Raw genomic sequence first — 27,832 nt, 5'->3', positions numbered from 1 at the left:
AGCACACAGAGTAAATGAAGTTTTTTTAATCTCATCTGTGGGTAGCACACAGAGTAAATTAAGTTTTTTTTTATCTGACCTGTCGGCAGCACACAGAGTAAATTAAGTTTTTTTTTTTATCTGACCTGTCGGCAGCACACAGAGTAAATGAAGTTTTTTTTTTAATCTGACCTGTTGGTAGCACACAGAGTAAATTAAGTTTTTTTTTTATCTCACTTGTCAGCATCACACAGAGTAAATTAAGTTTTTTAATCTCATCGGTAGCACACAGAGTAAATTAAGTTTTTAAATCTCACTTGTCAGCATCACACGGTAAATTAAGTTTTTTTAATCTGACCTGTCGGTAGCACACAGAGTAAATGAAGTTTTTTTTATCTGACCTGTCGGCAGCACACAGAGTAAATGAAGTTTTTTTTATCTGACCTGTCGGCAGCACACAGAGTAAATGAAGTTTTTTTTATCTGACCTGTCGGCAGCACACAGAGTAAATTAAGTTTTTTTTTTATCTGACCTGTCGGCAGCACAGAGTAAATGAAGTTTTTTTTATCTGACCTGTTGGTAGCACACAGAGTAAATTAAGATTTTAATCTCACCTGTCGGCAGCACACAGAGTAAATGAAGTTTTTTTTATCTCACTTGTCAGCATCACACAGGGTAAATGAAGTTTTGTAATTTGACCTGTCAGCATCACACAGAGTAAATTAAGTTTTTAATCTCACCTGTCAGTAGCACACAGAGTAAATTAAGTTTTTTAATCTCACTTGTCGGCAACACACAGAGTAAATTAAGTTTTTAATCTGACCTGTCGGTAGCACACAGAGTAAATTAAGTTTTTTAATCTAACCTGTCAGCAGCACACAGAGTAAATTAAGTTTTTTTTTTAAATCTCACTTGTCGGTAGCACACAGAGTAAATTAAATTTTTAATATCACCTGTCGGTAGCACACAGAGTAAATTAAGTTTTTTTTTTAAATCTCACTTGTCGGTAGCACACAGAGTAAATTAAGTTTTTAATCTCACCTGTCGGTAGCACACAGAGTAAATTAAGTTTTTAATCTCACCTGTCGGTAGCACACAGAGTAAATTAAGTTTTTAATCTCACCTGTCGGTAGCACACAGAGTAAATTAAGTTTTTAATCTCACCTGTCGGTAGCACACAGAGTAAATTAAGTTTTTTTTTATCTGACCTGTCAGCATCACACAGAGTAAATTAAGTTTTTTAATCTCACCTGTAGGTAGCACACAGAGTAAATTAAGTTTTTTAATCTCACTTGTCAGCAACACACAGAGTAAATTAAGTTTTTAATCTGACCTGTTGGTAGCACACAGAGTAAATTAAGTTTTTAATCTAACCTGTCAGCAGCACACAGAGTAAATTAAGTTTTTTTTTTTTAAATCTCACTTGTCGGTAGCACACAGAGTAAATTAAATTTTTAATCTCACCTGTCGGTAGCACACAGAGTAAATTAAGTTTTTTTTTTTAATCTGACCTGTCAGCATCACACAGAGTAAATTAAGTTTTTTAATCTCACTTGTCGGCAGCACACAGAGTAAATTAAGTTTTTTTTATCTGACCTGTCGGTAGCACACAGAGTAAATTAAGTTTTTTTAATCTGACCTGTCAGCATCACACAGAGTAAATGAAGTTTTTTAATCTCACTTGTCGGCAGCACACAGAGTAAATGAAGTTTTTTTTATCTGACCTGTCGGCAGCACACAGAGGAAATTAAGTTTTTTAATCTGAAATGTCAGCATCACACAGAGTAAATTAAGTTTTTAATCTCACCTGTCGGCGGCACACAGAGTAAATGAAGTTTTTTTATCTGAGCTGTCGGCAGCACACAGAGGAAATTAAGTTTTTTTAATCTGTGCTGTTGTCGTTTCGCTCCAAGTTAAAAATCACAGCTTGATGAATACATATCCACATAAGATGTCCAGAAGTACTTTAATTCCTTATCATGGAATTGAGTGGGAATAACCGCTGCATTTTTTTAAAAGTTCCTCAGTGTTTGCTCCAGGTGCATTTGTCAGCCGCCCACAAACAGAAAATAAATAATTTATTTTAAGAGCGGAACGTCTTTTCTATAAGTATTTTATTAGTCACAACGGTCCCAGCGTTCACCACGTCTATCCATTGTGTCTTCAGTATTGTGCTTGCCACAAAAATAAGCCCCAATAATGATCCATCAAGATAAAAAAGTATGTTAACTTACACCGTTGTGAATGCTGTTATCATCAGCAGTCCAAGATGGTGCCAACACTTCCACAGTGTCGCCAGTGGCTACTATCTAAAATGCATCAGTGTGTCATCTCCTGGTACTCTATTCTCTTTGGCATAGTGAGCTAACATTTAACTTCCTGCGCGTACGGCATCAAGGTAGTTTCTAAATGAATTCACCTTAGCAATTTGGCTATTTAAAATAGTAATATATACCGATATCGAAGTTTTAACACTCATGCTTTGTTATTCAAATTTTTGCAAAAATATAAGGCTCTTTATCATCAATACGAAAACAAATAGCAAATGATCTGACACTCAGATCATCCATATCAGACCAATCAATCAATCTTTCCTTCTATCCATCCATCTTCTAAACCCACTTATTCTAATCATCACACCAACATCTAACCTTACTGCAATTATAATGGCTCCCACCTTGAATTTTCAATGACTGGCAAACATGATCTAAACAGTAATTCCCAGCTTCAAGTAATTAAGTCCTCAATATCATATTTTATCATATACCTATAAATGATATGCCAATATAATTGGATAAAACACTAAAGAATAAATAGCAATACACCCTTTTTGCGGACGGGTAATATTTTTCATACCACCCGAGTAATCAGCCAATCCGGACAGCGGAGCGGCGCCACGACGAAGAGGAGCGGTCAGAGGAACTGCGAAATACTGGTGAGTCACTATTAATAATTTCTTACGCGTCCAACCTCGTAGGTTGATCGTTAAAATTCGTTAGTTCTAAAAGCCATCATAATTATTTATAGGAAAACATTCTCTTTTTTTCTACTAAGGTTTGAACTTTGAGCGTTTACACAGGAGAGAAAAGTGAGAAAATGTTCATGCCTGTTTGAGAAAAGTGTATAAAGTGTGTAGTGAGGGGTTTTACAGCCTTAAAACATCTATAATAATTGTAAAAAATAACGCTGACTACTTCGTGGATTTCGCCTATCGCGGGATATTTTTAGAACGGGACCACTGTATATGATAACCATACACCATACAGAGTGTATGGTTATCTGAAGGGTGTAAAAAGCCATATTCTTGGTGAACAACTTGATAACTGATAATATCCATTGTAACAAAATGGATCTGAAAAGAGAGCCAGTCGTCAATTTTGACCCTAATCGCTACCACTTAAGGTGACGAAACGACACTTAGAATCCAGCTTCAGTGTACCATGACCAACACAAAAATGTGTGATAACCATCCCAGGGTGGTAGCTGTAGCCAGCTAGGAGTCAATGAAGAATTACACAGAGGTCAAAATGTAAAAATGCTTCAATCATGATGAAAAGTACACTACATTATTTATCTGACCATAACGATTACAAAAAGGTAAAGCTTGGACTATCTATGATGGAATGTTCTGGAGTTATGGAGTAAAAACATGAAAAGGTGGTGACAAAGGTCAGTTTCAGTTTGTACAGGGGTCAAAAGTTAAAGTTGCTCCAATTTCAGGTGAAAAATTATGAAAACTATTGGTTGAAATAAAAGGATTAATAAATTAAATAGTTTTGACTGTACTGAATGTTTGGTCTCCAAAGTAAAGGTCAAACAAGGTCAACGTCCATTGGATTCTATGGCTACAAAAATGTACTTAGATTATTAACAATAACGCAGTATCAGCAGACCTAGCTTTAGCTTTAGAAGCTGACAAACAAGCTTATTTCAAGCTACAATGACCTTCAGCCACACCTGCTCCTCATTTCCATCATCAGTCCAGCATCCACCAACCATCCAGCAGGTGGCAGACACGTCTATGGTATAATACATAATACACACACACTCATCTTCAAACATTTATCCAAGATCGGGTCACGGGCTTAAAGCCTATCCCAGCAGTCATAGGGCGTGAGGCGGAGCACACCCTGGACAGGACGCCAGTCTGTCGCAGGGCCACATATAGACAAACAAATACATCCATTGCATAATAATAATAATAATTTAAAAAGATGCTGTTTGTATTGATCTGGTACATGAATGTTAAGCAACATCAAATCAGTTTGTCTTCTACATGTGTCCTTTTAATGTGGAGAGATACAAGATGATGGAATTTATTGATTTTTCCATATTGTGTTAAAATGCAAAGTGGAATTGCATACCACGTTTTTCATCCAGTGCAGACACGCAGAGGACTTTACAGTGATGCCTCACTTTCATCCATTCACACACACACACCTGACTTTCCAAGTATCCCCTGGTGACAAATCTATCTCTCTACCAGAGGCGGTTTCTCTAAGACTGCATGAGAAGCTGAGTTTCCCCTAAAATGTCAAACAAATTAAATGGTCAAATATGTACAGTCTGTTATCATTTCATTGACTACAAATGCCTTAGAACACGTTCATCTTGAAGACGAGTTCGTTCAGAATCAACTACTTATCACAAATCAATTGACTCTATTTTGTTGACTCGCATAAATCTTTTTTCTCATATGGTCTGTGGTCAATGCATTTTCCTGTAGAAGCCAAGTGTCCGTTCACTTCAGTGGAGCTACCTGGAAAGGTTTCTTTCACTGCCACGAAACGCGACGGTCATTGGATAAAGCCACGATTTTGTCCCACCCCTGGACGCCCCCAGATACTGGGTGTCTCTGGGGGTAAATGGAGCTGTGGGCGGGCCTGGACTCTGGAGTTCTGCACAGTGATTAGATGATCAGTCAAAAGGCTGAATCCCGTTTTGATTGACAGCTATAGGAATGAGAATTAGTTTTCACATTTTTTGCGTATTTATGCATTTTTAAATTTATGCCAAAGTGTTTTGCGTGTGCTAAAAAACAGTCTGCTTCAAAGGCGCACAGAGAAGCACACTGGATTAGACGACGTTATGTGAGAAGATCTCGGTGAGTTACTCTCTGCTTCGTTCTTCAGTAAGTGTTTAAAAGTTGTTGCACGTTAATTAATGTCCCGGTTCGCAACACAACATCAAAGTCTCACTAAAAGTGGTGAATAATCTTCTGCTTGCAATGGATTCGGACACCACTATGGTTCTTGTGCTGTTAGATCTCAGTGCTGCATTTGATACCGTGGCTCATCATATTCTACTTCAGGGGTGGGCAATTTATTCCAGAAAGGGCCAAGAGGGTGCAGGTTTTCTTTGCAGCCACTGATTCCACCAGGTGATTTCACTGATTAACTGATTCCATCTGCTCAAAGTGCTATTAATCCTGATGCTGAGGCCCTGATCCATGTGTTTATCTCTTCTAGACTGGACTACTGCAATGTTCTATTTTCTGGTTTACCGCAATCCAGCTTTAGGGCTCTCCAATTGGTTCAAAATGCTGCAGCCAGACTTTTGACACAAAGCAGAAAGTTCAACCACATTACACCCATTTTGGCAACTCTTCACTGGCTTCCTGTCCCAGTGAGATCCGATTTTAAGGTTCTGCTACTAGTCTATACAATTTGTTCATGGACTGGCACCTCCCTATCTAGCTGACCTAATTAAACCTTACGTACCGGCCCGGGCTTTGCGTTCTCAGGGTATTGGACTACTTTGTGTCCCTAGGGTGAATAAGAAGTCTGCAGGTCATACAGCTTTCTCTTATGCCCCTGTTCTGTGGAATGATCTCCCTGTGTCAATAAAACAGTCAGATTCTGTGGAGACTTTCAAGTCCAGATTTAAGACGCACTTATTTTCCCTTTCGTATAGCTAGCAAACTGTCATAGTATACGTAATTCTACATTTTTACCTAAATTTTTGGTCTTTTAGTGAAGCTTAGGGCTAGTGGCCAGTGATCACCTTAGTATTTCCTGTTTTTCTTGTTTAATGCTGACAAATTATACTGTATTTCTTGTCTTTCTGATGCCTGATTCTGTTTTTTTCTCTCTGTTTAAGGTGCAGCTCCATCCAGAGATGGGTGTGGTATTTGTGCTGGAGACTCTCCTGTCCTGTGCACCAACAGCATTTCCTGTATATTCATTTTGTGAATTGTTCTGTAATTTTTGTCTTTAGCTTGGCCCAAGCAGAGGGTCACCCCTTTGAGTCTGGTCTGCTTGAGATTTCTTCCTCAGAGGGAGTTTTCCTTACCACTGCTGCACTGGGGGTTAGTAAGTTAGACCTTACTTGTGTGAAGCGCCTTGAGGCAAATCTGTTGTGATTTGGTGCTATATAAATGAAAATAAATTGAAAAAAATAAATTGAAAGTATTCATAATTATAACTCTATCCGGGCATATGTGGTAATAATTAGCGGTTGCTGATGTATTTTAGTCATGAAAATTAGTGACATAGAAAGTGAAGCATTTTGAAACACTGAATCAATATGAAGCATTGGTTCAGTGTTTTGAAGCTTTGATACAATTACATACGGCGACATCTGCTGGCCAATCTTTAAAATAACATTTGCATGGAACAATGTCATCAAACAGTCAGACTCTGTTATGTATGTTTAATAATAAAGGTTCTATGTGCTTCATGAAATTTTTGATGATATTTTTGCTTAAAAACATTAATAATATTCTTGTAAAAGTAAGTCCCTTCGGCTGCTCCCTTGTTTTCACTCGGGGTCACCACAGCAGATCCAAGGTGGATCTGCATGTTGATTTTGGCACAAGTTTTATGCCGGATGCCCTTCCTGATGAAACTCCACATTACATGGAGAAATGTGGCAGGGGTGGGGTTTGAACCGGGAACCTTCTACACTGATACCAAGCGCACTAACCACTTGATAGTTGTGCCATCATAAAATACTGTATGTAATAGAGATATAAATTGTGAAATGCTTGTGCAACTTGGGACTGGTATGACCATTTTACATATTTTTGAATTTACATATAAATAAATTGACAAATTTTATGATGTAAGCCAACAATGAGCTTCCCCTCTTTGACAAACCAGCAGTCGCCACTGCTCTCTACCCTCTAGACCAGGGGTGGCCAACAGTGTGCCATGAAGGGTCAAAAGGTTTTCTTTGCAACCTCAAATTCAAGTCCTAATCATCTGTGAAATCACCTGCATAAATCACCTGCATAAAAGTGCTTGACATTAAATTTAAATAAAACAATTTGGTCTTCTTCCGTGTATTTTACCTCGGATAATATCAGGTTAATAATCAACATTTTAAGGAGGAATTCTCAACAGCTGCTCTGCACACCACTCTGTCCGGCAGACATATTGACGTCACTGTAGTCTGGCTCTACTCTACTCTATCGTGTCTGACGGCAGCGTGCAGGAATTCGTCGTGAATCGTTCTCCTGGGAACAGCCAAGTTACAGCTCTATACTTTGTGACCCACTTACAGGGTATGAAACTTGGACAAGTGTTGAACGCTTTCCTCACTGCACAATGCAGACAAATGTGAGGGGGAAAACAAGCAAAAACTGTCAATGTCATCACAGAAACAGAAAATATTTCTGTCTTCCACATTAATTGTTCAATCCTATATCCGGGAGACACAATGCCATTAAACTGGGATAAAGACGAGGAAGTAGTTTTTCTCACCTCAGCACCACAGGACAGGCTTCTTATCCTGTGAGCCGGGGAGGGATTGGCTGACCGTAGAGGAGTCAGACCTCCGTTCTTCAACTGTTCTGCAGAAGGTGATTTTGGTACAGTCCACACAGGAACACCATCTGAAAAACGAGAAGGCCAGGTCAGAGCTGACAGAGGAACAGATCTAATTTCTGAACAATGTGTCTCACATTGGAGTCTTCAACCATGTCAGCTGATACAACTGCAGGGCATCACCTCAAAGTTCTTGAGGACACAAAGCCCTTTGATGATAAAACTCCTAGTATTTGTTTTTTTGTAGAGACTCCAACGAAAGACCTCCTTAAAATCACATTTTCCAGCATTGTCAGGTGAATATGTGGTTATGTTTCAGCCATGTGAAGGTCGAGCTGAGATGGCTGATCTTATTTGCTAATATAGTTTTCTTGACTGGATGCCTTCAGGACCTGGACTGATTCCTGTGATTGCAAAACAGGCAGGTAAAATATGCAACATGCAAGATTTGAGAACAGTCGAACAATGACAAATTTTACGCTAGAGTTTGGCAATGCCAATGGCACCTCCTCACAGATGGTGATCTGTGTAATACACAACCATGAATCTGTCACAAATCAGGAGATTGGTCATTATGAAAAACTTGAATTTTAGATCATTTGACAAAATTGTCCTCGTCTTTAGAGACTGTTCATAAAAAAGTTATATAAACGACAAGTTGCACAGCAAAGATCAATATGTTATTTCTATCCTCGGCCCACACTACTCTATGCATTTCATAGTGGATGGATGAACAAATAGAATTTAGCTAAACAAACCTCAAGCTGTCAATCTCAGTTTGCAAAGTTGTGCAAAAGATTTTAAGGTACTGTAAATTACATTTTAAACATAAATACAGCAGCTAACAAGTATTTTCCATGTAAAGCTTTAATGGCATAATGGCGGCTTGCACAGGGAATGAAACAACACTCCCTTTGTGTGTTGTAACCCGAGGTTTTCAGTTCACATAGAAGAACCAGACAGTACACCAAGTTATTTATAGCACTGTTAAAACACATGACCCTCACCCCCCAAAAAACAACTTCATTAGCCTGTAACAGTAATCATAATAATTAGCATAGGGGTGGTGGCCAAGCGGGTAGTATGGTTAATGTTTCCATTGTGGGAGGTTCGGGGCTCATGGCCACTCCTGCACATTCAGCATGAAATGTAGAGTTGCATCAGGAATGGTATCCGGTGTAAAACTTGTGCAAAACCAATATGCAGATCCATCTCAGTTCTGCTGTGGCAACTCAGAGTGAAAACAAAATTGATTCAAGATAAATTACTAACCATGTATCCTTATTTAATAGGCTCCTGCTCTGTGACCCTTAATTGGAGTAACAGGTATAGAAAGGATGGATGGATAGATGGATATCCTTATTTAAAGACGATAGAACTAATATAATAGTGAATTTAAGAACATTTTCTTATATTGAGAAAGTAATTCCTAGATATTCTCCTAGTTTTACGTCAAAACACACGTTATAACATATTCAAGTTTTTTTTTTTTTTAAAACTAGATATATTTACTTGTTTTTAAAAAGCTTGACAAGTCATATTTTCTTGTTCTGTTGACAGATAATTTTGCTCATCTTAAGAGATATATCGCTTCGATTATAACTTTTTTCTTGTTTTTTAAAGTCGAGTTTTTGCAGTGTAAATACACTCATGAAAAAGATCAAGTTCCAAGTTTCTTAATTTAAAAGCTCTTAATGGACATGATGACAGTAGTCAATCACTCTTTAAAGTACTGCTAATTAAGCGGTATCAAAGGCCCTTCTCATCTCCAATCTCAGCACTGAAATTGGGTTAATAGTCTAATGTATCAGCAGGCCACTGTCCTTTGATATCCGTTAGGGAGAAACAAGCAGCGCTGCCATTATTCACCATGTTGGTGAAGCTCGTCGGGGCGACAGAATACTTGGATATACTCCCGCTTTGACACTTGTACTGACAAGAAACCTGAGAATTGATAACCAACCACTGTCAGTGACACTGTTCGCACCCTGAGGGGGGTTTTGTGCTGGAAGGCAAAGATACATACAGTGAGAAATGGATTTTTTGAGTCTTTGAAAAACTCATTCTTAAAAGATGCGAAGGCCAGTGGAGTTTGTTGAAGGACAGAATTTGAGGAAGGGTATCGCTTTAAATAGTTTGCTGTTTTTTATGTTGGTTTTTCATGGTTAGGAAGCAATCAATTCAAACTCTTAACACTTAAGACTGTCAGGCTTCAGTGACTTTGGTGAGACTTTGTTCACAGTGTAGCACCAGAAGCTGAGAGCCACACTAAGCGTGGGTCATTGGTGTGAGGCATGCAGGGGAATTAAAAAGCTCAAACAGTGGAGTGACAAACATGCAGTAAAGATGTTTCCAATGGTTTGACATTCCATTGTGACATCTGTCATACAGATTTGGTGACCCATTTGTCCCTCACTTACACAAGAAAACCACCCAGTCTCTTTATTTTCTCTGAAGTGCAACATGCCAGTCATGTCTGATCATTAATTAAGGTGCTATGGAACAAAAGCAGAAAATCTTGTGGTTTAAACCACAAGATTCTTCCGCTCAATTTTGTCTCAGTGGAAAATTCTTCATGTGTAAATGTGAGAAAGAAAGAGAATGGGTCTTTGGGTGTTTTATGGTAGGAACGTCCAAGAATGTGATGGTGAGGTCATCCAAGAAGATCATGAGTTTACAGAGAAGATGATGCTGATTTGTGAAGTGCAGGTTTTTACAGAGTCTACAAGTTCTTTAGCCCCCCGCCCTGAAAAAAAAAAAATCTCATTTTTTTTGAAGCAACTATGACTGCTTCTAATCTCTCTTAGGGATAGACTGGAGGTACATCTTGTTCGGGGTGGAAAACTTCCTGCCTCATTGGTTGATCTGGCATCAATACAAGCTCTGACTTACTGACAGTTCATTTCAATGAGACTCTAAACTATACCTCATTGTCTTTTCAACTGGTCTACATATGTTTCTTAACTGCAACACTTCTGTTTTGTCTATCTTGTTATTGCACTTTTTGTTTTGTCTTGATAGCATGGTGATAGCGGATGGTACCCCAATGAGTCTAGTCTGCTTCAGGTTTCTTCCTATTAAACAAACCCACAGAGGGAGTTTTTCCTTACTACTGTCACTAATATACTTGCTCATGGGGCAGGTAACATCTTTATACCTTACCCATACCTTACCACTTTGAGTGATAAGTTGGCACTGTATAAATAAACTGATTTGATCTTCCTGCTTAAAGTATTTGGAGCCCAGGGGGCCCAACATGCCAGCTAATCTTGATAAGACCTCATGCTATCATGCTGGGTCCAACTACCAAAGATCCATTTTGTCCATGCAGCAAACCACTTCCAACAAGTAAAAAACTAAATTAAATTAAATTAAATAGACAGCCAGCTACTGCCCTTATCATCTATATTAAATCTGGATACTACCCATGCTGCTGAGCCACATCAATCTTTAAAACCAAGCATCCTAGCAAAGAAAAAAAAAAAAACCCTCCTCACGGGGGTGTGGTGGGTACATGCCGAAGGCGGGATGCAGCTGGACCCCTGCAGGATTTATCAGTCAGGCAATGGAAGGAAATAGGTTTGTACTTGCGGCCTGGTGGTCCCACTCCACACCACCCCCTGTCTGTGGAACAGGTACAGGGTACGGTGACTGTTGGCGCAAAGAGAAGACCAACAAACTGTGAGGAGTGACAGATTGGCTGGGATCCAGCACCCACCCAATTCCAGACCCAAAAGACCTTCCTGTCACCACAGGTGGAGAAAGATCTCAGTGTCCCGTGTTAAATCAATGACTGCAGTCAGAGTATTGATCGTTTTCAGATTATCTGTTAACAGAAGTAGAAGAAGCAAATGCCTGTTCAGCATTTGAGAACTAGTTTCTAATGCAAATAAATTACAAATCCCTGTCCTTCCTGAACCTGATGTTAAATATTAAATCATGGAGAGGCTGCACATGAAACAGAGAACTATCATCAGGCTGCCAAAGGTTCACATGGAAACAACTTTATTGGATCTATAACATAGTGTCACAGAGAACGGGTTAAACATGGCAGAGGGCTGACAGTTGTTGGCACCAGTGTGGATTTGGTCTTTTGGCAAAGGTTTATCCTTGAAGAAGGTATAGATGTACATCAAAGTACCATGAGGGAGTATGTCCCACATTTAAACATCAAGCCAGACTTTTTTACCAAATTTTTTTTAACAATACTGACCGTAACAATACTTTCATACACTGAACAGTCATGCAAACACAATGAACATTAAACACTTGCATCCACAATGACATAACAGAACAACACTAATCACAACAAACTGTGATAAGAAAAAGCACAAATGGAATAAAAATAGTTTAACAGCAATGCATGAAATGCAACATTCATCAGCATTCCAGCTTAAGGCGTGGCACAAGTGTTACGGTCCAGCTGCCCTGGCTGGACTTTAGCCATTACTGCAGGATTCTGGCTGTGGAGACTGGAAGTACAATGGGGAAGAGGGAGATGGAGCGGTCACGAACACCGGGAGCAGAACTGGAACACTGTCCATGTCAGACTCACCGGAGTGGGCGCCGTGGTTGCAGTGAGGGGTCTGCAAATGGGTGGAGGTCTGGCTGTGGCATTGGGTCTGTTGGAGGATGTTCAGACACTCCCCCAGACAGCTGAGAGTTGCGGCTGACGTGGCTTTGAGCAGCAGCAGGTCCTGATCCAGGCAGGAGAGCGGGCCTTTAGTGGGCAGTGAGTCAATGGACTGGACCAGGCTCTTCTGTTGGCCCTCTGCTTGTGACATCACCTTGGAGAAGAGAGTAAAAGCATGAAAATACACAAATCACCACAGAGTGCAATTACTGAGCGTCCGACATAAAGTAAATAAAGGAAATCTTACTAACACAAGTTGATAACTGTTATTCATCAACAATGTTCTTGATGTAGAAATAATATTTGAGGCTATAAATCCTCAAAATCAGGATCAAAATTTTAAAACTTCCTGGTTTGGAGAAACGCCATCGAGAGCCACAAACCACCGGATCATTTCTAAACGGATGGCTTTGTGGATCCGAGACCGTCATGTGCACTTTCTCTGGTTATCACAAGAGCTGGACATCAGCCATTTTCCGGCAGATTTCACTTTTAACAAGAGATTTTGTTTTTTGTCATGGAAAGCCGAGCGGAGGCTTCGCGCGTCATGACCGATTTTCTGATGGAGCGAGACAAAGGAACACCTCCGTTTTGGTTTCACAGGTCGGCTTTGAGATGGCGTTCAGACAGCTGTTGGTGGTTTTTCCATCGAGTGATTATCCGAGAAATTGTGGATGTGCCTGGACGTGCCAGAACATGTCCCGTGAGGCTTCATCACAGCGTTGCTTTGTGCCATGTGGCACCGCTGCGAGGCGCGGAATTCCTCCGCACGTCTGTCTCAATGTGCTGAAAAAGTGCTGATGTCCACGTCTTTTCACAATTCCTGTGCTAGTCAGATGACGTCCCGGATAAAACACAGCGTCCAGCTTGGAAATGCACGGCACATTCCACTGTTACAGGAGTTTTTGTCATGAAAAGAGGAGCGGAGGCTTCGCGCGTCGCGACGGTGCCGCATGGCGCACAGCAACACCGTGATGAAGCCTCACGGTGAATTTTATTTTTAGAAATGAAATGGTCGCTCAGCCTGTCGATGGCAGCTGGAGCACGGCACGCCCCACAGCTGCTGCGGGCCGTCCTTAAAGGGACAGTAACATCCCTTAATGTCTTTGAAGCCCATAAAATTATCACCAAAAACCACCTGAATTTCTCGAATGGTGTCCACATGGATGTGCCTCACAGTTTCTAAAAAAAATTTGATCAAGCAAAGCGGCAGTCTCTCAGCCATTTCCCTGACAATGAAAATGCGCCAAGAGGGGTGGACCACTCCTCACTCAAAGCCTGCTCACAGGCGAATGATGCAACCGACAGGCGTGAAAAAAAAAAACCCACCGACAGCCGTCTGAAAGCCATCTCAAAGCCGTCCTGTGAGACCAACACGGAGGTGGTTTTGTGCCGCGCCATGAGCGGCTCTGTGGTGCATCCGTCTGCTTTTCTTTCCATGAAAAAAACTCCTGTAACAGTGGAATGTGCCGAAAAAGTACTGATGTCCATGTCTCCTGCCATTTTTGTGTAAGTCAGACGACGTCCCGGATCAACAAAGCCTTCACGTTGGAAATGATCTGGTTGTTTCAGCGGGATTTGAGCCTGTCGAGCGGCGCTCGGAGCACGGCGATCTCTCAGCAGCTGTGGGCAGTCTTTAAACCGGCTGGAGCACTACTTAATCTGTGTAATCCCCATAAAATCGTCCCTGAAAGCCATTTGAATTTTACGAATGGTTACCACCTGGAGGTCTCTCACAGTTTCTGGAAAAGATTGATGCAGCAAAGCTCCAAATCGTTCAGACATTTATTTGCAATAAAAATCCGACGAGAGGGGTGGACCACTGCTCACACAAAGCCTGCTCACAGGCGAATGACGCAACCAACAGGCGTGAAAAAACTCACGCATGTGCACGAAGGTTCAAGCTTGGCTGATGCAATCACACGTGATTCAAATCCATATGGTTTTTGAAAAAAATAAAAAGGTTGGATACTTTTCTAACAGACCTCGCATATATGTGTATGTATATATATATATATATATATATACACACACACTCAACAAAAATATAAACACAACACTTTTAGTTTTGCTCCCATTTTGTATGAGATGAACTCAAAGATCTAAAACTTTTTCCACATACACAATATCACCATTTCCTTCAAATATTGTTCACAAACCAGTCTAAATCTGTGATAGTGAGCACTTCTCCTTTGCTGAGATAATCCATCCCACCTCACAGGTGTGCCATATCAAGATGCTGATTAGACACCATGATTAGTGCACAGGTGTGCCTTAGACTGTCCACAATAAAAAGAAACTCTGAAAGGTGCAGTTTTATCACACAGCACAATGCCACAGATGTCGCAAGATTTGAGGGAGCGTGCAATTGGCATGCTGACAGCAGGAATGTCAACCAGAGCTGTTGCTCGTGTATTGAATGTTCATTTCTCTACCATAAGCTGTCTCCAAAGGCGTTTCAGAGAATTTGCAGTACATCCAACCAGCCTTACAACCGCAGACCACGTGTAACCACACCAGCCCAGGACCTCCACATCCAGCATGTTCACCTACAAGATCGTCTGAGACCAGCCACTCGGACAGCTGCTGAAACAACCGGTTTGCATAACCAAAGAATTTCTGCACAAACTGTCATAAACCGTCTCAGGGAAGCTCATCTGCATGCTCGTCGTCCTCATCGGGGTCTCGACCTGACTCCAGTTCGTCGTTGTAACCGACTTGAGTGGGCAAATGCTCACATTCACTGGCGTTTGGCACGCTGGAGAGGTGTTCTCTTCACAGATGAATCCCGGTTCACACTGTTCAGGGCAGATGGCAGACAGCGTGTGTGGCGTCGTGTGGGTGAGCGGTTTTCTGATGTTAATGTTGTGGATCGAGTGGCCCATGGTGGCGGTGGGGTTATGGTATGGGCAGGCGTCTGTTATGGACGAAGAACACAGGTGCATTTTATTGATGGCATTTTCAATGCACAGAGATACCGTGACGAGATACTGAGGCCCATTGTTGTGCCATACATCCAAGAACATCACCTCATGTTGCAGCAGGATAATGCACGGCCCCATGTTGCAAGGATCTGTACACAATTCTTGGAAGCTGAAAATGTCCCAGTTCTTGCATGGCCGGCATACTCACCGGACATGTCACCCATTGAGCATGTTTGGGATGCTCTGGACCGGCGTATACAACAGCGTGTACCAGTTCCTGCCAATATCCAGCAACTTCGCACAGCCATTGAAGAGGAGTGGACCAACATTCCACAGGCCACAATTGACAACCTGATCAACTCTATGCGAAGGAGATGTGTTGCACTGCATGAGGCAAATGGTGGTCACACCAGATACTGACTGGTATCCCCCCCCCAATAAAACAAAACTGCACCTTTCAGAGTGGCCTTTTATTGTGGACAGTCTAAGGCACACCTGTGCACTAATCATGGTGTCTAATCAGCATCTTGATATGGCACACCTGTGAGGTGGGATGGATTACCTTAGCAAAGGAGAAGTGCTCACTATCACAGATTTAGACTGGTTTGTGAACAATATTTGAGGGAAATGGTGATATTGTGTATGTGGAAAAAGTTTTAGATCTTTGAGTTCATCTCATACAAAATGGGAGCAAAACCAAAAGTGTTGCGTTTATATTTTTGTTGAGTATACAAACACATATGCATACATATATACATATATATATATATATATATATACATATATATATATATATACATACTGCCATAGAATGCCTCCTTCACCCACCCTTCTCTATTCTATGTGAAACAGTTGAAACCCAGCCTTAACTGGGGAGGGGGTCTGAGACACACTTTGTCCCCTGTTTACAATGGGGTACTCAGATCAAAGCAATTTCAGTCTTTTGTTCATGTTAATGAGTCATTCACATCATCAGGAGAGGCGTCAGTCCCATTGTTAGGAGGGACAGCTACCCTGTCATTAGGAGGGTGCTAACAAGAGCACAATAGGTGCTATTTAAAGCAATTGTTTAGTCACTTGCCAATAGCAGTCTGCCTCTCGGTAGGAGGGGTCTGGTTAGGTTTAAAACTTCAGCTTTTGTGGCTTCTGTTTGTTCTTCTCTACAAGGGTCAAGACAGAAGTCAGAATACCAGAGCAAGAATTTTAGCTGAGGAAGCTTCTGCAATTTCAAGCGAAACATCCTCGCGTCAAGCAACCCAGTCCAGTTGAAGATTCAAGCTTCTCTACTATGGAAACCACCTGGACAACAGAGCCTACACAGAAACATCTCTCCAACCCCCAATTTCCCCAAATCAAACCCATAAACTAGCGCTATGCTTTGGCCACAGACATAGGTAATGCCGACATGATCTTTCACATAATGTTATAAGAAATGGTTTGCGTGATAATATCCTGTATACGAGTGCACACCTTTTCCGGTTACACATGCAGACTTAAAATGATCATGCAGGTCCCATTTAAGATGACATGATAAGTCATGCTGTGGGCCATAACGTACTAGCTTACAGGACTTATCTGGCCCTCGGGCCGCCCATTTACGACACCCCCAAATTAAGACATCTACCATCACATTTCTGCACCATTTGTCTTGTGAGGGTATTCATTCAAGCTGCATCGTCTGTCTTGACTACACACAAACATCTGCTCAAAGAAAAACGTGCTAAGATGAAAGTGTAAAACCTTCCCTTGTGTGCCTACAAACACACGCACACGTCTTTCACACAGTGACCTCACAGAATCTAAAAGTAACACAAAAAAAAAGACGGCACACTCGGCTCACGCTTGAGGGTAATAAGTTTTTCTCAAGGCTAATGAATCTGGGTTGTTTATCAGCCTGGAACATTTATTAATTAATATTGTAGGACTTCACAAATACTCTTCCTCTGCATGCACATCTGTCTCTGCATCAATACGTGGAGCTATTTTAGAGTTGCAGACAAGCTCTTGCATGAGGTTATACACAGCAGTCACATTTATAAATAGAAGAGCAACAAAACCCCCAACCTGTGCAATTATTTCTGCCTCTTTACTCATGTTGAGAATGCTCAAATTTCTGCCACCAACACACTCATTATACGTCTCAACAGTCAGTTAGATGAGACCATTTCCTCAATGTCCACGAAAAAAAAAAAGTGTGATTACAGGTCAAAATTTATCATTTCATCTCGCACAAATCAAATGTAGCTGTGCGGCCTTGTTCTGTCTCAGGTGTGACGCAGAGTAGGACCAGTGTCGCCGACCGAACGGTCCCCCTAAAAATCAGTCCCCCATGATGACGCGCTTCACGGATTAACACCTCGTTTCTACTTCAAACTGCACTCCAGTCATCATCTATCTCAGCGACAGATATCTGAAGCTGTTGTATAACAATCATTTCCTCATGAATTCAGCATTATTTCATCGTAAAAAGTGTCAGAAGCGGTCAGAGCACCGCGGCTAACTGAGCTGCTAGCTGATGCATTCACTGCGCGTCGGACGTTTAAATGCATCACGGAATTTCGCAGCATTTCTGCTTAAAATGGCCTTGTTTCTGCTTAAAACTGACTTTAAAATTATTTAAGAGATTTTAATTTGTCATCTGATGGTTAATAATCCCATTAATCCATTTGATTGCCTTGAGTGAAGAGACTCAGTCAGGTGCCTTTAAGGCAAACCCCAGGTGGGCTGTCATGTGTCTTTTACTAAAGAGTGAGTTCTGTCTGGCCACTCTACCATACAGGCCTGATTGGTGGATTGCTGCAGAGATGACTGTCCTTCTGGAAGGTTCTCCTCTCTCTAGAGAGGAATGCTGGAGTTCTGACAATAACCATCGGGTTATTGGTCACTTCCCTGACTAAGGCCCTTTTCCCCGATCACTCAGTTTAGACGGGGGACCAGATCTAGGAAGAGTCCTGATGGATCAAAACTTCTTCCATTTACAGATGATGGAGACCACTGTGCTCATTGGGACCTTCACAGCAGCAGAAATGTTTCTGTACCCTTCCCCAGATTTGTGCCTTGAGACAATCCTGTCTCAGAGGTCTACAGACAATTCCTCATCATTGGTTTGTGCTCTGACATGTTCTGTCAACTGTGGGACCTTATATATGTAGACAGGTGTGCATCTTTCCAAATCATCTCCTATCAACTGAATTTACCCCAGGTGGACTCCAATTAAGCTGTTGAAACATCTCAAGGATGATCAGTGGAATTTTGAGCTTCATGGCAAAGGCTGTGAATACTTATGCACATGCAATTTCTTAGTTGTTTTTAATTTTTAATAAATTTTCAAAAATCTCACAAACATTTTTCACATTGTCATTATGGGGTATTGTGTGTAGAATTTTGAAGAAAGAAAATTAATTTCATTCATTTTGTAATAAGGCTGTAACATAAAAAAATGTGGAAAAAGTGAAGCACTGTGACGACACTCTGGATGCACTGTATATACCCCAAAACATTTGTTTGCAGAGGGTATAAAAAAAGGCTGTACAGAAGCACTGTTATGCTTCTAAGAAGCAAAAAAGGAAAAAACGGAAGGAAGGCAAGTTTAGAAAAAAATAGGTGGAGGGTATGAGATTATGAAGAGGAACTATGAAATCAGATATCATCTGTCACACCAGTGTAACTCAAAAACTGGCAAAAGTTATTTGTGGATAATTAACAGCATGAGCAGCTTCTTTTTTTTTTCAACAAAGCATTTCAAAGCTATAACAGAGCTATTCTACAATAGTGGTAGGCAGCCTAGAATTTTGAAGAAAATAAGTCGAACTAATTTGAAATGTCTAAAAATTTTAGCAGGTTTAGCAGGTTCAGTTATTAACAGTATTTGTCCATGTAATTTATTTATGTTTTAGGGTGGTTTTGTTTTCAGGCAAATGATACCCTCCACAGTCATGGTTAAGTAGGAGGGTGCAGCAGCAGTACCGCTGTCATACGCACAAAATGCCACACATCTGTGGAGCCCACAGGAGCAGCAAGGCTTCCAGAAATAGCCTAACCTCAGTGATCTAGCACTGGCACTGCAGCACAAGAGCTGCCATGTTTGACGGGCTCATGTCAGCAGGCTGTGACACCATTGCTGATGTGGTCTGACTCCTGCTGTCACACATTGTGGACAGACCAATAGATGGCTGGACAGATGGATGGACAGACAGGGAGAAGGCAAATGACAGCACTGGAACATGTTCCAGGATAACAAGAAAGCTTTAACATAAATAAATAAATAAAATCCAGAATGTATTTCAGGCAACATAACAGCAACATGTCGTATTGTGCAAAACCTTAAAAAAAATACAAGCATTTCCTTTCAGATATTAATGACACAAATCTTACGCCATAGAATCTGAGCTGAGTTCTTGAAGTCGTCTGCACTGGACGTCAGGATGAATGTAATTCATAAGAAACAGAGGACGTCTCATTTTGGGGGGGAAAATGGTTTAGGTTGGTTGTAGTTTATTGTTTGTATTATAACATTTGGAAAGAGGTGTCATTTGATTTAAAATTGCGATTTGCTCTGAAGTTATTAATTCTGACTGAAATCTGTGTGGTTCTTTGGAGCTGTGCACTTAGTCCCACAAAGCAGATTATTATTATTATTATTATATTTCCATTATCTGATGGACAACTTCAGTTTACACACCGGCTGGTGCTCACGCCAGAGAACCATCACGTAAAACTTTGGTGTGGAACGGAGGATAATTCTCGTTTCTTGCCCACAACAAGACAAGAGTCCCAGTTTGTGACTTTAATCAGCACAAACGTGAGTCATGATCGACGTCTTTAAATGGCTTTGAGAGGAGTTAATGAAGAAATCGCGGACCTGCTGCTGGAAGCGAAGCACAGAACCAGCAAACAGCGGGTCGAAGCGGTGCTTTGTTGCTTCAAGCATACCCGCTGCAGTCTGCAATCAACGTAGAGAAATCATCATTTCCTGATAAACACCCTCAAAAACAATGGCCGCTCCAGTGTCCCGAACTGAAGGACCGATAAGGGAATCGTTAAGCCAAAAGGCTATTGATGTTATCATTTTTTGTTGTGGTAAAAATGAGCTTTCTGGCTTCCGTCTGTGTGCATTCAATGTGCATCGGAAAAAAATCGATGCAAGCAGGCAGCAACTGGTCCATCGTGATTTCAACTCTCAACTGAATCGATGCACACTGAATGAATCTATGCACTCGCGCATGTTTGTATCTAGATACCGATTCGTATCGATTAAACTCCACATGCCTAATATATATCATATCATATTCATTTTTTGTATTCAATACTGACTTACGAAGTATTCCATAGACTACACACAATTTATTTGAAGTAAAAAAAGATAATACATGATATTGGTAGTTACTTTATCGTGTTTACAGCTATAAGAGATCAAAAAGTGTGTATGGATGAGATCTTAAATCGGAGCGTCACGCCTGATGGACTCAAAGACAAACCATGAGTCTGATGTTGGAGTGGTTCAGCATGTGCAAGTGGACTAGTGGCTAAAAGAGCAATCTCCACAAGCCAAAATATTATTTTTCCCAAACTGACCGCATGACCTGATTAATATGCAAACAGGTAATTGTTGCTATGGTGATTGCTCCCCCTATGTACCAGGTTAGGTTAGCTTGGGTCTGAGGGCCTTGGAGATCCAGTGACAAATGTTTGGATGTAGCCACTGTGCTCTCGACGGTACCTTTAGCCGATGTTGACACAATTTTTGGGAAAGCTGGCGATAATAAGTGACGTGATGGTGGGGAGAAGGTTTTGGGTACAAGAGAAGAGGAAAAAAAGTGGGGAAGGAAAGAGAAGCAAAACAACACAGGAATTAGAACAAAGCAGAAACATGAATCTAATCAAAGAGTGACTCAGACATCAGAGATAGTTTTGTTTTCGCTGACTGCAGAGAAAGCACCAAAGACGAGTCTGTTTTGCTTAATAATCACACCATCTGCTCTGTATTTACTCAGACTGCCCCGTGCTCATATGAAAAGACAGACTCCGCTCCCGAGAGGTGAGAAATGATTCTCCATTCACACAGACTGATTGCTGCTCTCTTTCTATCACACGCTGAATCATTTGACAAGATATTCTTATCCGCCGTTGGTCTTCAATGGGCAAGAAAGGCATGAAAGAAAAAAAAAAAGCGCAGCATGAAATATTGATATTCCTGCAAGAATGTCGTCAGTACGACAAGCAGAGGAACCCGACGACCTGCACACTTAAACGGCACAGTTGTAATGATAATAACTCGGCAGTTTTATCCATACTGGTTCGGTTTTAGGAAAGGAGACACAGTGCTCAAAGGAGTTCAGATTCCACTGTTTCAGTTACACAACAGAACATTATTATTTTCCATTATATATGCACACACACACACACACACACACATATATATACACACACCACTCTAATATGAGTCACCTGTGACTCATACCAGTAAGGATATACACAATTATAAGATTGCCACAATGATTTGCTGTCCTTCCTTCTCCCTTTTTAACCCATTAAAGGGGTAACACACAGAAGAGACATTGGACAAACCGTGACAGAGACAAATAACAAAAACAGTGTCTGTATCCATAACAAGTGATGTAATAAAGACGCGCACATGCAAAACATAAAAAAGCATGCAGGATCAAAAAATATACCAAAGAGAGAAACTGAATGATCCGCACAGCCACAGCACTCCAATAAAAAAAATAAAAAAATAAAAAATAATTTAACAAAGGATAAATGTAACATTTCGGGCAACGTTTCGTCTGACAAAGGGCTGTTGCCCGAAATGTTACATTTATCCTTTGTTAAATAAAACATTTTTGTATCGGAGCGCTGTGGCTGTGTGTATCCATAACAAGGACACCAATGAAGACAGGGAGAGGAAAGAAAAAAACAAAACAAAACAAAAACTATGCTTAATAAAGAATTTGTAATTAGTAATCACAGAAATAACAAGAGCAATCTGAGATTTCTGGCATCCATCAAGAGTTGATGAGGACTCAAAACAACAGATATGCGATTCACATCGTGATCCAGACTTTACCTGGATCCGGATTCCACAACACTGTATACTGATCCAGAATGGTCCAACTGATCAAGCCGTTGCAATCTGTTATTTAATTCACAAGCTGAAACAAAATAGTGTCTTCCTGATCTTGGTTTAACATCATGATGTCGTATCCACAAGTAGTTTTGACGTCTACAAAGTGAAATCCTAATGCAGAATCTGGATCCAGATCACCTCCAAAAGTTAATGGAATCTTCCAAGGCCTAACACCAATGTATGGTGAAAATTTGATGAAAACTAAGGAGGGGCTCCGTAAGAAGCATTTCAAGGTGCTGGAGTGACCTAGCCAGTCTCCAGACCTGAACTCAATAGAAAATCTTTGGAGGGAGCTGAAACTCGAAACCTAAAAGATCTGAAGAAGATCTGTATGGATGAGTGGACCAAAATCTCTGCTGCAGTGTGCAAACTTGATCAAGAACTACAGGAAATGTCTGACCTCTATAATTGCTAATAAAGCTTTCGGTACCAAATATTAAAGTCTGTTTTTCTATTGTATCAAATACTTATTTCAAGCAAAAAAAAAAAATGCAAACTAATTATTTAAAACTCATACAATGTGATTTTCTGTTTTTGTTTTTTTTTTGTTTTTTTTTTATTCTGTCTCTCACAGTTGAAGAGTACCTACAATAAAAATAACAGACCTCTCCATTCTTTGTAGGCAGGAAAACTTGCACTATCGGCAGTGGATCAAACACTTATTTGCCTCACTGTACATGTGATAATAAGCTATGCGCATGGCAGCACAGTGACATCCGTGTGTGAGTAGGCGGGTGAATGGGTCAATGTTAAATGAAGACTACCATCTACCATTAAAAGCTGCAGAATAGTTTACCGGTTGAGGTCAGGCAGATGAGTTTGGTTGAAATTTTCAACTGCTTAGTCTTTGAGGGTATATATCCTGAATTTTTTTTCTATTTTGGGATTTTATTAATTTGCAAAACAAAATGCACACGACAAAATAAACATTAGAGCATAATATGAAAGGACGAGCAGGATCCTTCCTAAAGCAGAGAGCAGTGGTTCCAATCTCTGCTCCTTGTGCATGTCAGAGCCCCTGGAATGGTCCCTCATGGAAAGTCCAACCACCTGACAGAAAAATAAGTTCTGCTACTTGTATCCACAGTCCGATTTATTCAGTTATGATCCAAAGTTCATGACCACTGGTGAAATTTGGAACAAGCTATTTCCGGTCATCTGTCTGTCAACATGGTATTTAATTCAATAAGATGCACAGCTGGCAAAAATCAGAAAGGCACATTCAATTATTAAAAATAGTCAAAGGAAAATTATAATAATGCTGCAGCTAACAGGGCTACACTTTTGTCAGCCAGTCACACAATCACATCATCACATCTTTATAATTTAAGCTTCCCAAATCAAACTCCAGGCCTAATCTCTTGCAATTAATCACCATAACCAGCAGACAGGCTATTAACAGAGACAAGATGAAAACACCCTTTGAAAGACAACAGTGAGCGACTGTGCCGACTTCATGGAGACATTTGAGATGAGCGCAAAGTGACAAGAACTGACAGGATATGACTGAAGCAGAGACGATTAATGAGGATTTCAACTTCATGTCATGAGTAAGAGGCAATTTCAACAGGGAGTACTTTGGATGTCTACAAATTTCATGTTATGTACAAAATATCTAAAAATGTAGCAGATTTGTCTCACCTGTTCAGGGATTAGCAGCAACGCAACCCAACTTCTTGGGATTATGAAATGTGATAGAAAGAATAAATGGCCCACTGCCACATCCCCATTTGTCAGTCTCTTTTCTTCTCAAACACAGACATTTCTCACATTTATCACTGTGCACCATCACGGTACTAACCGCGAGAGCAACGACACATGCGTCACCAGCTCTCCTCTCCATCATCAGCCGTGTTACTCAGTATTGATATATATGTTTATACAGTAAAAATGCCAACAAAGCTGAGCTTACAGTAAAGACCGAGCACACTGCAGTCGAGCCTGCCAGCGAGCCAGAAAGATTTGCTGAATCACTGCACCAGCGTTCCATCTGAGATCAACATAAATGCTCTGAAAACAAAGTTGTTTGATGCGGGTGGGGGACTTTAAAGTCTGCTTCCAATGATCAAGAATCAGAAAGTACAGAACTTCTCATGGATTTAATCCATGTTTGAGGACAATCCTGTTTAAGGGGTCACATTCAGCAAAATTACTTTTATTTTATAGACTGTATATACATATACTGGAATAACTCTCTGTCATGTCACCCAAACATTTTCTGAAGAACAGGTATGAAGCACAAATGGGTGGTTCCGCATGACATCACCATGACAGTGGTTGACTGCGCCTGCCTACCTTCCGGCTAATCCATAAAGAGGTGGAGCGGCTGCAAGACCAGCGTGACCTGACAGGAAGGACGAGTTCCCTAGAAGCCCACTTATCTTGATGTTACAAAGCAAGCTCAGGCTGGGTCAACGGAATTTGGATGATTAACACATATTTTTGTGAATTGGGCAATGGTTTGGATGTGTGTATTAAAAGCAAGCATACTGCCTCTGTAACCATAACACCATCACTGTAGCTCACATCCCCTGCCAATTAGTGCTAACACACAAGTTAAATAATATCAAAACTTTACACAGTGGAAATACCAGAGCACAAATTTCTTTGGTATTTTGGGACAATTAGCTGCACAGCAAGCCACATTATCTCACATGTTTGTAATAAAATGCTCAGAAAGGACAAATGCAGTTGAGTCCACAGCAGATAAGGTTCTGTACTACTGACCTGTGCTAGTGGAATCTTGGATCCAGCACATCAGCTGTCACTCAAACTGACCACTCCCCAATTTATTCATAACTTTACATCTTAAAATACTGTGCATCCGGAAAGTATTCACAGCGCTTCACTTTTTTTCCACATTTTGTTATGTTACAGTTTTATTCCACAATGGAGTAAATTAATTTTTCCCCTTAAAAATTCTACTCACAACACCTCAAAATTTTTAATTTTTGCTAATTTATTAAAAATAAAAGACTAAGAAATCATATGTACTCAAGTATTCACACCTTTTGCTCAATACACTGTTGATGCACCTTTGGCAACAATTATAGCGTCAAGTCTTCTTGAATATGATGCCACAGGCCTGGTGCACCTATCTTCTTTGCAGCACCTCTCAAGCACCATCAGGTTGGATGGGGAGCGTCGCTGCACAGCCATTTTCAGATCTCTCCAGAGATGTTCAATCGGAGTCAGGTCTGGGCTCTGGCTGGACTACTCAAGGACATTCACAGAGTTGTCCTGAAGCCACTCCTTTGACATCTTGGCTGTGTGCTTAGGGTCGTTATCCGGCTAAAAGATGAACCGTCGCCCCAGTCTGATGTCAAGAGCACTCTGGAGCATGTTTTCATCCAGGATGTGTCTGTACATTGCTGCATTCATCTTTCCCTAAATCCTGACTAGTCTCTCAGTTCCTGCCGCTGAAAAACATCCCAACAGCATGATGCTGCCACCACCATGCTTCACTGTAGGGTGGTGCTTGGTTTCCTCCAAACATGACACCTGGCATTCACGCTAAAGAGTTCAATCTTTGTCTCATCACACCAAAGAACATTGTTTCTCATGGTCTGGGAGTCCTTCGGGTGTCTTTTGGCAAACTCCAGGTGGGCTGCCATGTGCCTTTTACTAACGAGTGGCCTCCATCTGGCCACTCTACATACAGGCCTGACTGGTGAATTGCTGCAGAGATGGTTGTCGTTCTGAAAGGTTCTCCTCTCTCCACAGAGGAATGCTGGAGCTCTTACAGAGTGACCATCAGGTTCTTGATCATCTCCCTGACTAAGGCCCTTCTCCCCGATCGCTCAGTATAGACAGGCAGCCAGATCTAGAAAGAGTCTTTGTGGATCCGAACTTCTTCCATTTACAGATGATGGAGGCCACTGTGCTCATTAAGACCTTCAAAGGAGCAGAAATGTTTCTGTATCCTTCCCCAGATTTGTGCCTTGAGACAATCCTGTCTCAGAGGTCTACAGACTATTCCTTTGACTTCATGTTTGGTTTGTGCTCTGACATGTTCTGTCAACTGTGGGGCCTTATATGTAGACAGTCCAATCAACTGAATTTACCCCAGGTGGACTACAATTAAGCTGTAGAAACATTTCAAGGATGATCTATGGAAACAGGATGGACATGAGCTCAATTTTGAGCTTCACGGCAAAGGCTGTGAAAACTTATGTACATGTGATTTTTTAAGTTTTTTTATTTTTAATAAATGTGCAAACATAAAAAACAAGTGTTTAAAATGTTATTGGAGGTATTGTGTGTAGAATCCTGAGGACAAAAAAATGTATTTCATCCATTTTGGAATAAGGCTGTTGCATAACAAAATATGGAAAAAGTGAAGCGTTGTGAATACTTTCCAGATGCACTGTACCTTCATCCGGCCCAGTCTCACATTTTTTTTGTGCCGCCATGACGAAAATGAGGCACTTTTCGTCACAATGTCACAAACCAATAGATTAATGTATATTTCGTGCTGCTGAATCACGACTTGCCATGAGACCAGGTTGCTTCATCTGATAAGTTATATAAAAATTCACCCCCATCCCTGTATAGTTGTCATGAATGAGGAAACTAGCTACAGAGACCAAAACTGTTGTACCTGACTGTGAATATGTATATTTCTGTAAAGTTGGAGAATCTGTAGAGACTGGATTGCTTGTGGAGCCAGCCCCAAGTGGCCATTCAAGTAACTGCAGGTTTTGACACTTCCGCATTGGCTTCATTTTTCAGCTACAGAGGTAGCTGCTTGGCCTTTAGTAGGAATAAATATGGGCCCAATGGGTGACCAACAGCATTGCACGCCTGGCTGATCAGCAGATAACATAGGTACAGCTGCTAAAATGGCAGTCATTTTGCCGGACACACATCAGTTTGTTTTGATTACGCAAATGGGAACCTTCATCTGATTTCCACAAGGAGAACAGTCTGTTAGATGAAGCAGGGAGCCACTTTAACAACAAAGTTATGGCTTCCACACCCACCTCTTTGACCTCCAGCAGCCGTCCTGGGTACTGGCTCCTGGCACGCCGAGCTGCCGCCGGAGACTTGTGGTGGGTGATGGTGACGATGTTACTGGGTGAGGCCGTGTGGGCGAGGTGCCTCTGGGAGCTCGGGGAGGAAGATGGGGTGAGGTGGGGAAGGAGGGAGAAGCTGCGGGTCCGACCAGAGGATGAAGAGCCCTGGGGGAGGGAGGTAGGTGTGACAAATAAGACAAAGGAACTGTGCGGGGGGGATCAAAAGCGACAGGAGCATGGTAGCCTTTTATGATAAGAGCTAAAAACAAATCCGCAAACACTCCAGAGCACAAAGATTCTCATCTCCAGCTATGTTAGCTGAGCCCTCAAATCATCTTCAGACATGACAGATGTGATGGAATTTTATACGACAGGTGTCAGTGCGGGTT

General features: G+C 41.1%; 1 protein-coding gene across 2 annotated transcripts in view; it reads right to left on the bottom strand.

The window, feature by feature from the left end:
• LOC117501642 (oxysterol-binding protein-related protein 10) overlaps nucleotides 1–27,832 on the bottom strand; it is a 144,845-nt gene that overhangs the window by 43,755 nt on the left and 73,258 nt on the right. Inside the window, exons 5-7 of one of the 2 annotated variants that reach the window (XM_034160564.1) lie at nucleotides 27,411–27,608; nucleotides 12,301–12,532; nucleotides 7,683–7,813 (exon numbers count right to left, since the gene is read on the bottom strand). In XM_034160564.1, coding sequence (XP_034016455.1) covers nucleotides 7,683–7,813; nucleotides 12,301–12,532; nucleotides 27,411–27,608 — 561 coding nt within the window. The remainder of the gene's footprint in view (nucleotides 1–7,682; nucleotides 7,814–12,300; nucleotides 12,533–27,410; nucleotides 27,609–27,832) is intronic. The other variant, XM_034160565.1, reaches the window with a different exon arrangement.

Source organism: Thalassophryne amazonica, chromosome 20, assembly GCF_902500255.1.
Source record: "Thalassophryne amazonica chromosome 20, fThaAma1.1, whole genome shotgun sequence".
NCBI classification, from domain to species: Eukaryota; Metazoa; Chordata; class Actinopteri; order Batrachoidiformes; family Batrachoididae; genus Thalassophryne; species Thalassophryne amazonica.
This window is presented reverse-complemented; position numbering and strand designations above follow the sequence as displayed.